General features: G+C 36.5%; 2 protein-coding genes across 5 annotated transcripts in view; one reads left to right on the top strand and one right to left on the bottom strand.

Annotated features, from left to right (window-relative positions):
• The window catches only part of hspa12a (heat shock protein 12A), a 47,280-nt gene extending 43,134 nt beyond the window's left edge, over nt 1-4,146 (bottom strand). Inside the window, exon 1 of the mRNA XM_048191271.1 lies at nt 3,841-4,146. Within this exon, the coding sequence (XP_048047228.1) occupies nt 3,841-3,871 (31 nt within the window). The 5' untranslated portion in view covers nt 3,872-4,146. The remainder of the gene's footprint in view (nt 1-3,840) is intronic.
• Nucleotides 4,019-13,852, top strand: eno4 (enolase 4). 4 transcript variants are annotated; one of them, XM_048191279.1, is made up of 13 exons: nt 4,019-4,285; nt 4,509-4,637; nt 6,638-6,834; nt 6,963-7,102; nt 7,527-7,696; nt 9,414-9,542; nt 10,982-11,053; nt 11,871-12,029; nt 12,141-12,266; nt 12,375-12,567; nt 12,717-12,769; nt 13,197-13,314; nt 13,430-13,852. In XM_048191279.1, exons 1-13 carry the CDS (start codon nt 4,112-4,114, stop codon nt 13,519-13,521), a joined length of 1,752 nt encoding a protein of 583 aa, XP_048047236.1. In that variant the 5' UTR covers nt 4,019-4,111; the 3' UTR covers nt 13,522-13,852. The 4 variants fall into 4 exon arrangements, with proteins under 4 accessions (XP_048047236.1, XP_048047235.1, XP_048047234.1 ...); XM_048191278.1 differs by having other exon boundaries at nt 6,963-7,111; nt 12,723-12,769; XM_048191277.1 differs by having other exon boundaries at nt 6,963-7,111.
• Nucleotides 13,853-14,399: the final 547 nt, after the last annotated feature.

The following is a 14,399-nucleotide window of genomic DNA, read 5'->3' as shown; positions in this document are numbered from 1 at the left end:
AAATAATACAAATGTGACAGCACTGCTTTAGGCTCCAAGAAGTTAAACAAGGAGGAACAAATCAGACAGCAAGCCTATCTGGGAGTGTCTGACCCACTGGCAGTCACATGTCTTGACAATGTGGATGTCTCTAACAGTGTTGAAAAGCCTGGGCTTCTTCACAGGCCCATGCGGTCGCCCCAAAAACAGGCACAGGTCTGTTTAAACAGGGCGCTTTAGCTATAGCGTATTCTCTTTGTTTGGTGACTAATGTCCTCTTGTGATTTTATGATTCTTTTATGCATTATAGAGCTGGAGATATGGACTTGGTTTGTCTGTATCACATTACTTTCGGGTTGTCCTAAAGAGAGTGTCTATGGATGCATCCTCTTCAAAATGTAAGTCAATAAACATTCTTAATCAAATTAACAGTAGTCAAGTGAATGTTAATTTACGTTTATAGCCTAGTATAAAGTTCTGCATTATTGTAGTCACATGGTTAATTAAGAATTTTATTATAGATCATATTGCTTGATATAGGCTCGAATCAATCACTGCAACCTAAATTACATTAACGTTATGCTATATTTATCTATTGCTTTTAGGGAAATTCATTTGAATTTTTGTGACGTATGTTCTATGCAACGTGCAAGTTCTCGTAGGCGGGATAATATATGAAAGAAAATACATAGGCTAGGCTATGTCACAATGATAGCTTTAGGTGCATGTGTAGTTGGAGAGTGCGCAGATGTGGCCGGCTGGTGGCGACAGTAACATGCAGGCATGCTCATTTGAACTCTGCGGTGACCGCACAGTGGATGCCTATAATAAATATCTGCTTAAAGTGATTTTTAGGTCAAGAAATATTTTTGAAAACATTTATGTTCAAAGACCATCGTTTTTTTGTTAATCTTAATGTTCTATTAATTAGAGTGAAAGTGTAAATACAGAGGTGTTTTCCCACTTGTCCATCATCAGATCTGACGCATTCCCTGTGCATGACATTAGAGAACTTAACTAAGCTTGACTGCATCCCAACTGATTTCTCTGTGAATGTTTACTGTTTTCCCCCGCAATGCTCTGTGATGCGCTGAAGGAAAAAACTGCAACATCAATACCTGTTTCCTCTAAAATCATACTGCTTTTGCTCCATGCGGAAATACTATGGAGGCTCGGTTCATGTTTAAGCAAGCATATTTTGTTGTGTCAGATATTATTTGTGTCTTCCCCATCTGCACTACCCAGCCAAGCGCAGGATAAAAGCCAATGAATCGCGCGCTAGTCCGTGACGTCAGTGACGATGGTGCCCTCTCGATGACTTCCTGTCCTGGAGCGACTGACCTTCGCGTGAACCTGAGCCCGGTCTCGAGCAGAAGCGCGTGCCACACAGGCCTTAAATTTGGAAAACGGAAAAAAAGATTGTTTATAGGCCTACTCCATATTGTTCAATGTAAATAATGCTCTCAGTTCATTCTGATAAGAATATTTTAAGATGGCGTTAATTTCCGCCTATAGCCTAATCTCTTTTAATAATCAAACCCTACGAATATATAGTCTAATGCATGTGTCGTGAAAAAATAAAAACCATAAACTAGCCTATTTTCACCTCGTTAATCAAGGCACCGACCATTAGCCTACCTTACTGAACTAACAACGCAAATTGATTTGTAGCTCATAATTTTCGACAAAGAATAAACTTAGGTGAAAATAGCCTATCCTGAAAAAATTTATATTTGGCAAATTGAATGCAAATTAATTCTCACCTTAGCTGGTAACATATAGGCGTATATGATTAAAAAAAAAGTCTGGATAGAAAACTGCCGTTGACGCTGCTGCGTTCTCTAATTTCATTCCTTTAGACGCATCCTGGATTTTTGCAGACTGAGTATGTTTTGTTAATACGGCTCAAGGAACACCGGGAAAAAAAGTAATTAATTAATAGAAAACGGTCAACAGGGGTTAAAAAAAAAAAAAATAATATATATATATATATATATATATATATATATATATATATATATATATATATATATATATATAAAAGACCTCTCTTTAAACTCCTAAATCAAAACGTTTAAAACAATGTGCTTAATTATTAATAATTCACATAGCCTAATTTATACTGCATGCAAAATTGTATAGGCTATATGTCGTTGAAGAGCCTACGAACTCAGATGTAAGTTATGTTTGTAGAAAATCATGCAAATGCAAGTTTTAAAATGTGAATTCAGAAAGAAGGCTGTATGAAATTTAAAATATACATTAAAGTATAAATTAGTATCTTTGTAATAATTCATACTAATAATTAACTAATAATTTATAAAGTAAAACTAATAACTAATAAAGTCAGAGTGAATTTTAAAAATGAACCAAAAGAAATGTGTATTCACATTGCAGCCTTTTCTTTAGTGTGAAAAAATATATATTATAGTCAACTAAACATTGTTATAAAATATTTACATATATACTTAAACCTCAGTTCCAGGACTTTAAATGCGTTTTGTTTTCAAGGATTTAAAGTTTTAAAAATAAATAAACAAAAACAAATAATTTGCCATTAATGCTCGTTGTAACAGGCTGTAAGGCAGATTGTAGTGACAGATTGTCTTTTATATGCCTTTAAAATTAAACCATCGGTTAACATTAAAGTGGTTATTGGCGCCCTGCTGCTAGGCCTATTCATACCACCTAACCATCCAAACAAACAAACAAATAATAACTTAAAATGGCAACAACTTTTGCACTTGATAGAATAATTAATGTGGAGTGCATAGATTAGATACATTAATTTTGTACACGCTTACATTTCCATCAGGCTAAGCAACAGCAGCCGCGCAGATTCTCACTTTGAAGCATATAGACTACTACTACTTATTATTATTAGCCTATATCCCCCCCCCCCCCCCCTCCCCAAATAATAGCATACTCGTATTATTCTACTATTATTATAACTTTTATTAGTTTATTCTATTATACAAGCTACATTTCTTTATCAGGCAGGATTTTTGTTTGTTTAATCAGAACGAAAATGTTATGGCTTTCGCTGTGGGGTTTGGGTATAAAGGCTACTTTTTTCTTCTTCTTTTTTACGTTACCGCCTTTTTCGTTCAATTTTTGTTTACTTCTTGATCACGTAGAATAACGAAATTCAGATTTTCCCATTACAGTAAAGCATTTAGAGACATTTAGGCTAGTGTCTTTGTGAAGCCGTAACATAAGTGTCTGGTTAAGTTATAGCCTAATATAGCCTACATTTAAAATGCCTTATAAACTTGGAGCTCCTATATTGACACGACACTGATAAACTAGGGTATCTCAGATACATAACATTATAATATTATAATGATAACATTATAATATTTTCAACTAAACAGACGTTCTCTTGAACACTGAACAGCCTAATCCTTGTGTTGTAATTTTCATTGAGATCACATGGGCCGCAAGTGTAAGATTAACGTCAATAAATGTTAAATTCGCTGGTTCCATGAAGCTCTGACACAGAACCAAACCATGCGGCCAAATATTTTGATATGGTGAAGTGTGTTGGCTCATGTTTTTCTGACCTAGAAATGATAAAAATATTTAAAACAAATAAATTAAACATAGGCAACATATAGGCCACTATACATTTTTTTAGCCTAGTAGGCCTAGGCTAATTGTTAAGGCTACTAATAATGGTGCTAGTTCATCTCAACGTTTGCGAGTGCATTATGTAGTTTTATTAATATTATTAATAAGTTTGATTATGTATTAGCTATCCGATTTATCATTCAGCCTAATGTAAAGCTTGTGAAAGTTAGCAACAAAACGTCTAGAAATATTTAGCATGTTAGAGTTACTAGACATATATTTATAGCCTACCATAAACACTGTCCATCAATGAACACCGCATTTTACTTCAAGAGGAACGGAGGCTCCTGTTAGATTTATGGAGGTCACAACAGCGTCAAAGATTGAACTAACGTTAGTTCCAATTAAACGCGTTCTGAAAGAGAAACGCAATCTCAATTCTCGCGTTGTTACATCTGAGGTTGCCGAGCAACCACAGATCATCAACAAACCCTGCGAGGACGCGCACATGATAGCGAAAGACTGCAAACAAATGTAGAAATTCTGTCGTAAACAAACAATCATGTCATACAAAGGATTCGTGAGCCATAGCAAAGTATCAAAACAGGACCAGGAGTTTTACGACTTGAAGAACAAAGCCGCAGAGTATTACAGGTCCAACGGGGTCCCGCAGAAGATCGAGAGCGTGCTGAACGAGATGTTTTGGCAGAAGCCGAATGATCTCTATGGTTATCTGGTGGGACAACTCAGCATACTAATGCTTTTGAAATATGACAACTGCAAACATTTCGTTTTAAAATTATGATTATACCCGTTTTAGAATTACGAATGACGTTTTTGACATTGCGTCTTCTCCGTTTTATATGTTATTCTACCAGAACGAAGTCAGTATTGATGTAGGTCATATCCCCATAATTATGAAACGAAATCAATAACTGCCTACTCACTGCTCTTTGCAGGCAAACTATTTTTCCAGGCTCTCTTGTACTCCTGTGATTAGTAAAATCACCGGAAGGGAGGTTTTTGACGGAAGAGGATTGCCAGCAGTTCAGACCGAAGTGCACTGCATCATCAGAAATGAGGAAAAGGTAGATTCTGAAATTATTATTCCTGCATTTCAGAGCAGCTCCCCATTTGTCACATGGGGTTTAGGTGTGTTACATTATGCAGGCCTAAAATAATGAAATTAACACCAGTCAAACGTTGCTTTATGTAGACGACAAGGTGGATATCAGATCCAAGTGTCTCTGTTTTGATGGTTGTGAGGAACAAGAAACTGGTTGCCCGCCCTGTTACCTTTCACCTTGTGCCATTTGCACCATGCTGTACAGTTCACAGGAGAAATTTGTAGTGACACAATGATAAATTTAGGTCACAGCATGTCCACATACTCATGCACACAGAGAACAATTAGAGTAGGAGAGCGTGTGCGTTTATACAGTGACGCACTTGCCTCAGCAACCAATGCATGTGTGACCATCAGATCACTGTCTGTCTCTCATTCTCTGTCTGTTTTGCTTTCTCTCTATCGCTCTGTTTGTGTTTGCGAAGTAAGCATTATGTCTTCTGGCACGGTGGCCATATTGCAGTTCAGAGTGCTGCTGTTTGGGTTTGTCACGTTCAGGGCTTATGACAGTAATACAGCGGGACAGGGAACAGCCTGACTGTAGGCATGAGCTGGAGGGAGGAGAGGAGAGGTGAAAAGAGGAGGGGAGGGGAACAGTACATAAAAAGGGAAAGAAAAGTTGGGAGAAATATAGATAGGAAGAGGATTGCAAACACAGCCCAGGTTCAAATCAGTGTTTTGGCACTGCTGGAACGGGATGTCACGCTTTTCAAAAATAACTTTCTGACCTCTGACCTTTTCATTAGCATTACCCAATCCCAAACACACTCGTCTTCAGCGTCAACTGAAGCTCTCCTTTGCAGAGATCGGGAGAAATCACTGCCTGCCTGCCTCTATCTATCTATCTATCTGTCTATCTGTCTGTCTGTCTGTCAAAACTACTAAACTAAAACTTAAACTTTCAAACTGAAAACCTTCAAACTTCAAGCTTTTAAAACTACTTCAAACTTTCTGGCTAGGCTTTTTCAAGGCAACTAAAAGTTTGTCTACAAACCTTTTTATCTAGGTATTGTTTTGATTATTTCTCTGGAAATGATTTTTGAGTTATATAAGAGCACTTTTCCTAACCATATAAAAACAGTCTACAACTCCACGTTTCCAGTGGTTTTATTGTTAAGTAAAACTAGAACTATTAAAAATGTTTTTTTGTTAACTAAAATTAAGGAATATTAAATATTAAATTAAAATATTAATAGTATATACAGTATATATTAGGGGTGGAACGATACCTTCAAGTCACAATTCGATACATATCACGATAAGATCTCTAAGATATATGGTAAAAGGATCACAAAAAATGTACTGTTGATTAAAATGCTAAATTTGGTATTACATTGGGAGTGGAAATTAATAGGCTTGGACTTGGTCCTGGTATATATATTAGGGGTGTCACAATATATTGCAATACAAAAATGCAACAATATCGTATCTTGAATAGTGTTTTGTGCATAGTTCACCCAAAATGAAAATTACTGTGTGAGAAAAAATCCAGGTTTAAAGAGTTTTAGTGTCAGTACTACATTAAACTACTATATATAATGTTGAATATCATGTATAATAATGCAATGGAGGAATATTTGTGGGTCCTGATAATGCCAAATGTCTTATGTTACCAGTAAAAAGTGGCCTTCGTTATTTTAAGTATATCTAGTCAGTGACATATGTGCAAACATATTCATCTAAAATAAATGTGTGTTTCAGCGTTAGAATTATGAATATTTTTGGTGTCACCATTGTCCTGTGTATCGGGTTACCAGCATCAAGTCAAAGCCTATTCATTTCCACTCCCAATGTAATACCAAATTTAGCTTTTTAATCAACAGTACATTTTTGTTATCCTTTTACCGTATGTATTCATAATATTAATAAATTCTGTAATAATATATAAAGATTGTACTAATACAGTGGAATTTATTACGGGGGCACATTTTGAATTTCAGTGACCTTTTCTGTAAATCATAGATGGTGTGCAGTGCATTGATGGGGGGCTCTTGTGATGGTTTGGCTGATGGTATGGCAGAGTCTGGGGAGGCAGTTTCTAATAGCGACCAGCAATGTTTGTCCAACACCACAGCTCTGAAGTGGATCAGAGAGCATCTCAGTCCAATGCTGCAAGGCTTCAACCCCACTGACCAAAACTATGTAGACAAAATACTCAGGTGATCACACAAACAATACAGAAAATATACAAGCAAAGAAGATCCACCCACATTTTGAAATGAAGGTTGCTATAATAACCAAGTTTCAATACGCACATGCAGACTGAGGTGGTGTGTTTGTTCTGCAGAGATTTTAGGATGGCACGTTACCTGGAGCACAAAGACAGTCTTAACAGAGAGAAGGAAAAGGAGTTGAGTAATGAAACAGTGTCTGAAGCTCCGCCCCAGGCCACTCCCACACTGACCCCTGCCAAAGACAAGAAAAATGGTGATAAAGGTGAAGGAGCTTAATGTTTTGCCATTTCTACAGGGTTTTTAGTTGTGTTGTAAATTTGAGGTCTCACAATAAATATCTCAGTATAGCAGAGAGATCAGAGCCAGCTTAAGTGAGGGAACCACAGGAGGACATCAACCCATGTTAGTGCAGCAAGTCATGCCTGTGGGATTCAAAGATGGAAGATTCCAGCCAATCTCACTGATCTGAGACCTTTTGTAAAAGCAGTCCGAAAGTATAAATGAATCACGTGTCATAAATATGCCTGATACGATGACATCAGTAACTGAAACCTTTGATTCTTCATCTCTCCTTTAAGATTCAGATGATGTATAGGGCACTTTAAACTGCACATCCTTTAATCTGACCTCTCCATCACCCGCACTTTCTCTTGCTGTCACTATGTCTTTGTTCCCAGGTAAAAAAGGAAACAGCACGGAGAAGCTCCTCCCTCCTGCAGAACCCCCAGAGCCGAAGCTGCCAGGGGCCACGGCAGTTGGTGCTGTTTCTTTGGTGGTGGCTAAAACCGCTGCCAGACTTTTAGGAGCACCCCTATACCGACATATCACATCATTGAGAGTCCTGCAGGTACACTACCTTCCAAAAATGTAGGGTTGGTAAGACTTTATGATCACTTTTATGCATAACAAGGCTGCATTTATTTAATCAAAAATAAAGTAAAACATTTTGATAAATTTTTTTTTTTTTTTTTTTTTTTTTTTTTTAGGATTTTTGGTGAATGAAAACATTTACTTAAAATAGTTTTTTTTGTAACATTATAAATAATATTACATATAATTTTTTAATACATCCTTGCTTTCAAATTTACAAAATTTCAAATCACCTAGAAACTATAATAAGAAAAAATATAGCTGCAAGCAGCAATTAACGGGGTTCAAGCGTTTTAAGGCGTTTAAGCACATGCAGAGATTTAAGGAAGCCTGTAACCACCTAGATCATAGATGGAAAAAATCATTTACAGCCAAAAAAGGCAATTTACTAAGGAAATATATGTTGTAAAGCTTTTTAACAGTTATCGAGGTTGAGCCAAAAACCTAGGACTAGTTTGAGAAAGTAGGTTTTTGAAATAATCTCCAATATTTAATGAACGATTAGATTGACAGCGGTGGCCCTAGAGACAAAGTTGCTCAGAATGAGGAGTTCTACCATTTGGTATGAATGTCGTGGGTGAAAAATAGTGTGATATGCAATTTTTTACAGGCGTGAAAAACACGAAGGCGCCCCACAGTAGCCAATTTCTTTCGAATTTCTCACAGGCCTCTAGGGCCTTGAGTCAAACAGGCCCAGCAAGTTTCATTCCGATCGGCCTTTGTTAACCTCGTCTGATAGCTGCTCAAAATTCATTGGCCGATGGCAGCCGCATTTTTTGAGATACACAAATGTCCTCAAAGGCAGTCTTGACATCTTGGACAAAGACACCGCATGCCAATTTTCAAGTCAACCAGACTTAGGGTTGCGTAGTTATAGCCATTTTTAATTTTTTTTCCATGTTATAGTGCCACCAACTGGCCAGTTGTCACATCCTTTTTCACGTGACCACAGACTGAGCTCATACATAGGTGTATCGGGTTTGGTGAAATTATCTCATTCTGTTCACGAGGGATAGCCGTTTTAGTAAAAGTGACCATGCCCACTTTGAACGTTTTGGCATCCTGTCAAATGTTGAGGTTTTGTGATCATTATTGACAATCATACTCCAAAGAATCTTTCTGCATGGGTTTGGTTCCAGTCGGGCCAAAAACCTAGAATTAGTTCGCAAAAGTAGGTTTTTCAAAAAATCCAAAACACACGAAAATTTATAATCAAATTAGTCAGATCCATTTTGTCCATCTTGAGCCAAGGGTTCCACTCATATAAGATGATTTCGTACTTTTGATCGCTACACCGTCAGGCCAATGGCGAGCCTTGGTGACATTTTAGACGAGGTGAGTACCAGCCCTCAAAGATTCAAGTCTCTATGACTTACAGTTTGGTCTGCCTGATCACTTTTAGGCGAGAATGCTGGTCGTTGGAAATGTTAACAATTACAATAGGGTTTTAGGCCTACGAGCTTGAACCCATAAATATTGCTTTAGTCAGAATGAAGTCAAACAAAGTGCATGTAAATTCAAACACACGTGATACATGTTAATCGTCAAGTGGACATCTGTGTACTTGAGAAGAACTGCATTGTGGGAGAAGGCTTATGATCTGATTGAATTATTATACAGAAATGATACTGATCACTATACTGATGTAAATCTCCTTTTTGTCCTTTTCCTTCACTTCTTGTGAACTGCTTTAGGCTCAGAATGAGATGCATTTGCCTGTGCCAATGATTACAATACTGAGCTGTGGAAAGAACTCTATGGGTAAACTCAATCTTCTGGAAGAGGTCATCCTTATGCCCAGCTCGTCGCAAAGAGTCAGAGAAGTATGCATAAGCTCAAAGATCCTACCTTTTCATACTTAAACACAAACAAACGCTCTGACGGCAATCCATGTTTTCACTGTTATGTCATAATCCATGATAGACAGCAATCCATGTGTTCACTGTTATATGGTAAGGGGCACTATTATGCATCTTCTGAAAGAGAACAGAATCTCCGGATCAAAATGCAGCCAAAGAAGCAGCAGAAACAAGAGATACAAAAACAAAACAAAAAGATTTTCTCAGCTTTTTGTTCTAAATGTTGCTTTTTTTTTTAAAGTGTTGATAAAAAAGAATGCATGAAGCTAGAATAAAAACGTTTTTGTTGTTGTTGTTGTTTAAAAGCAGAGGCTCTGTTCTTTCTTTTGATGTATTGCAGATATTCATACAACAAAATATTTTGGGGGCCATGAATTTTCTGTGAAAATGATCAAAAATGATCTGGCTGGCAACTTTAAAAAAAAAAAGGGGGGGGGGGAAGCACTGGTGAAGAAAGAGTTAAAGGATTAGTTCTCTTTCAAAAAAATTTTTCCTGATAATTTATTCACCCCCATGTCATCCAAGATGTTCATGTCTTTCTTTCTTCAGTCGAAAAGAAATTAAGGTTTTTGATGAAGATTTTTTGATGAGGATTTTTCTCCTTATAGTGGACTTCAATGGCCTCCTTCCATAAGTAGAATAGGGAAGGCGTAGGACATACAGTATAAGCTTTTTGAAGAATACGAAAGTGCAGTTTTGGTGCAAGGCGATCATTTGTGTTTATAAAGCATATACAGTTGTGTTTTTTTCGAAAATGACCGATGGTTTCACTAGATAAGACCCTTATTCCTCGTCTGGTATCGTTTAAAAACCATTTGAAGCTGCACTGAAACTGTAATTTTGACATTCAACCGTCTGGAGGCCATTGAAGTCCACTATATGGAGAATAATCCTGGAATGTTTTCATCAAAAACCTTAATTTCTTTTCGACTGAAGAAAGAAAGACATGAACATCTTGGATGACATGGGGGTGAGTAAATTATCAGGAAAATTTTATTTGAAAGTGAACTAATCCTTTAAGAGAACTTTCCATTCAGCAAACATTATGGGAATGTTCCTTTTCAATGTTCTCTGAATATACTGAAACAAGTAGTAACATTTAAAAAAAAAGACATCCAACTAAAAAAGCCTCCCTGAACGGTGCATTATTAATGTTTTTGTGCTAACGTTATTAAAGATCAGATAGCTTTGAACGAACAATCTACTAACGTTACTGCCAGAATGTTTGCTCCTAACTGAGAGAACCTTGCCAGAACGTTAACCAACGTTCTGAGAACGCTCCCTGTTAGCTGGGCTTTTAGTAAACTAGGCTGTGTATGGCTCAGAAGTGTTAATGTGCAGACTGCTCTCGCTTCCAATGTCCCTACTGTTTATCTATGTGTATGTGTGTGTTGACCTTGCAGGTCATCGGCATGGGCCTTGAGCTGCAGTGTGAAATGAGGAGAGTTTTGAATGGATCGGCATATAAAGCAGGGGTAAGGATGCTCTCATATGGTTTGACTCATTGACAAAGGAACATTATGCTGTATGCTCAGGCTCACACAAAAGCATAAAGCAGCACACATGCTTTGATGGGATAATTATCTGCACATCACCATCTGAATGAAATAAACAGTCCAAAATCACGTGCAGGGCTTATGAATGGCGATTGAACCACTTAACAGCATGTCACACAATAAATATATATTTATGTTTAGATGGGAGGCTATTACTGGTGTACTGTGAATTGTGGGAACCTCAAAGCACTAACGCTATAGCCTCAGTAAAGACCTTTATAACATTATGACATCCTGAAAAAAGTATCAAGATTTCCTCAAAAATATTAAGCAGCACAAATTGTTTTCAACATTGATAATTATAAGAAATGTTTCTTGAGCATCAAATCAGCATATGAGAAGGATCATGTGACACTGAAGACTGGAGCAATTGTGCTGAAAATTCAGCTTTGCCATCACAGGAATAAATTGCATTTTAAAACATAAAAATATTAAAGCACAATTATTTTAAATTGTATTAATCTTACCATTTACCATATTCTTTAATCAAATAAACCCAGCTTTGGTGTGCATAAGAGACTTTTCAAAAACATTAAAATCTTACAATCTCACCAGCCACAAACTTTTGAAAGGTAGTGCATGTAAACAAATAATTCTGTGAATAACGTAAATAACATTAAGAACTTTTTTGTATACAGTCTGAAACTATTTCAATGTTGCCAATGTTTCATTACGAGATATTTAATTTCTTTTCAACATCAAATGATATCACTCACCTGTTCTCTTACTGTCTCAGCCTATAGGTGTATCAGATGAGGGAGCGTTACAGGTGGGGTTTGAACATCCCGAACAGGCTCTTGATCTGGTCACAGAGGCGTGTGCTAACCTGGCATTGCCTCTGGGTTCAGACCTGCGCTTGGCTATAAACTGTGCAGCACAGGGCCTCGTGGACTATGTGAGTGATGGAAAAACAGAAAAGGGAAATTATAAGGCTCATATTCACTTATGCAAGTACTTTCAATAACATACAGTAACCATTTTAAATGTGTCTCTTGCTGACTTTTAGTCCCGTGGGAAGTATGAGGTCATGTCAGGCTGTCACAAATCCCCAGATGAGTTGGTTGACATGTATGAGGGGCTGATTAATAAATATCCAGCTATCAAATCCCTCATTGATCCTTTTAGGAAAGAGGTGAGTTTAAAAAAAAAACATTATTTATCTGTGTATAGCAATAAAAGTGACTTTACCAAGTGCTCATGCAGCTCATCTGGGAGACTGACAGTGTGTCTCTGAGTTTAGGATGTAGATCAGTGGGAGAGACTGGCCTCAGTGATTGGGCAGTCTTGCTGCCTGATTGCAGATGCTGCATCCAATCTCTGTCCTCGCTGGAGTGATGCGAAACCCCTCCCACCTAGGGTCACTGGGGTCATTAATAGGCTCCACAATGATATGACCATCTCTGACCTTATAAAAAGCATAGCAGAGCAGAAAGGTAGGCCCCAAACATACGCAAACAGTACACTAAGTGCCAACTATGTGTTCTAGCATAAGTCGTTTTGACAATAATTTGTAGAAGTATAATGTCCAAGTCTAAATATATTGACTGTAATAAGTACACAAGTCTCCCCTGTGTGTATTGAGATGCAGAGACGATACTGGCTGCAGGCTGTGGCGATACATCAATTGTTGACCTGGTGGGTTGGTCATATTTCTTGTTAGGAAATTCATTTCTCAGTGACATGCATATAGTTTTCTGATCATGTCTTTTAATAAAATAATAATATTGAAATCAGAATAATTTAGTTCCTTAACATGTGCCTATGAATATACCAGTCAAACAACTAATGAAGTTCACGAAATTGCATTTTTATCATAAATTTGAAATGAAATGTTAAACCAATGTTTTTACAAAATATTATCATAGCATATTTGCACAAAAAGTGCATGAAAACTAAAAAGAATTTTGCTGATTTCATTAGTGACCTATAATGCAGAATCTTAAATATTTCTTCAAATGATTTGTTTTACATTTTTTCAAAGACCTAAAACTTTTCCAGTTTAATTAGATTTTGAGTTCTTAGGATTTTATTTTTGTACCTCACCATATGTATGTGTTCAAAGGCTGTAGGGTCAGGCGTGTCCTTTCTCAAACTGGGCGGGATGAGAGGAGGGGAGCGAATGGACAAATACAATCGTCTGATAGCGATTGAAGAGGAACTGGAGCAGGAGGGGATCCTGGGTGCGATTCTCTCTTTCACACATTCTCACACTCACATAATGGCAACCACCATTAGTTGCATCTATATTCAAAAAACAAGTGTGTTTCAATGTATAGTACCTTTGTGTCTTATCAGGTGCTGGAGAAATAAAACAGCCTCTGTCAGATCTTTCCGAAACATTCAACTCCGGAAGCGGCTGTGACTCTGTGACCATCTCTACTAAATGACGTCTTGATATGACTTCATCTCCTGTCTGCCTAACATTATCACAGTAGGGTTTGTCTGACCTGACTGCATGACATCAAAATTCATTTTAATTATAATTCATGTCAAAATATATATTTTTTAGTGCAAGCTTGTAAACTAACTCACCTCATCTAGCAAAAACATATTCCTGTGTCATATGCTTTAGTGCTTATAGATGGTTTATACATTTAAAAAAAAAAAAAAAAAAAAAAAAAAAAAAAAACCCAAACATGTTCATTTTAAATAAAGCCCACCCAAAATTTTTGATATATTTTAATGTCACAGTAGTCACAGTAAACATTTCCAAAAAGACTTTTCCAATATAATTATTGTGATTGAGATCTAATTTTGCCCACAAAATTAATTTAATTAAGTGTGTGTGTGTGTGTCCGTCCATTTTTCTTCCTGAGGTCTTTTCCATTCCATGTGCTCCAGATTTACCTGCAAGATAAAACAATTATTATTACAAAATTACCCTTAAATTAATTTTATACAATTATATAGTGGTTTTTATACAATTATATAGTGGGACCTATTTATTAAAAAAAAGAAAAACGAATATTTTATATATATATATATATATATATATATATATATATAATATTTTTAAATACTAAAAATATAGTTTCCCTGTGAAATGATTACATTTCAGATTTAAATACATACTTTATGCATTTAATTACATCATTAAAATATACAAAACTTTTACTATTATTGATTTAAATTCTAAAATGCTACTGGGATTTCAGAAAACTCAGACAATGAACTCCTTCCCCCATTTGTTCTTCAATTATGAAGAGACATAAAACAACCCATCACTTCCTTCTCCACACCCTCTTCTCACTATATACAGACAACA

Source organism: Megalobrama amblycephala, linkage group LG5, assembly GCF_018812025.1.
Source record: "Megalobrama amblycephala isolate DHTTF-2021 linkage group LG5, ASM1881202v1, whole genome shotgun sequence".
In the NCBI taxonomy this organism is placed as follows: Eukaryota; Metazoa; Chordata; class Actinopteri; order Cypriniformes; family Xenocyprididae; genus Megalobrama; species Megalobrama amblycephala.
This window is presented reverse-complemented; position numbering and strand designations above follow the sequence as displayed.

Excerpts from the sequence above, each read along its gene's own strand:
- eno4 (XM_048191277.1), top strand. The coding sequence starts at position 4,112 with ATGTCATACAAAGGATTCGTGAGCCATAGCAAAGTATCAAAACAGGAC. Across the intron at positions 6,835-6,962 it reads TATGTAGACAAAATACTCAG|AGATTTTAGGATGGCACGTT; the intron begins GTGATCACACAA and ends TTTGTTCTGCAG. Across the intron at positions 13,315-13,429 it reads GGAGCAGGAGGGGATCCTGG|GTGCTGGAGAAATAAAACAG; the intron begins GTGCGATTCTCT and ends GTGTCTTATCAG.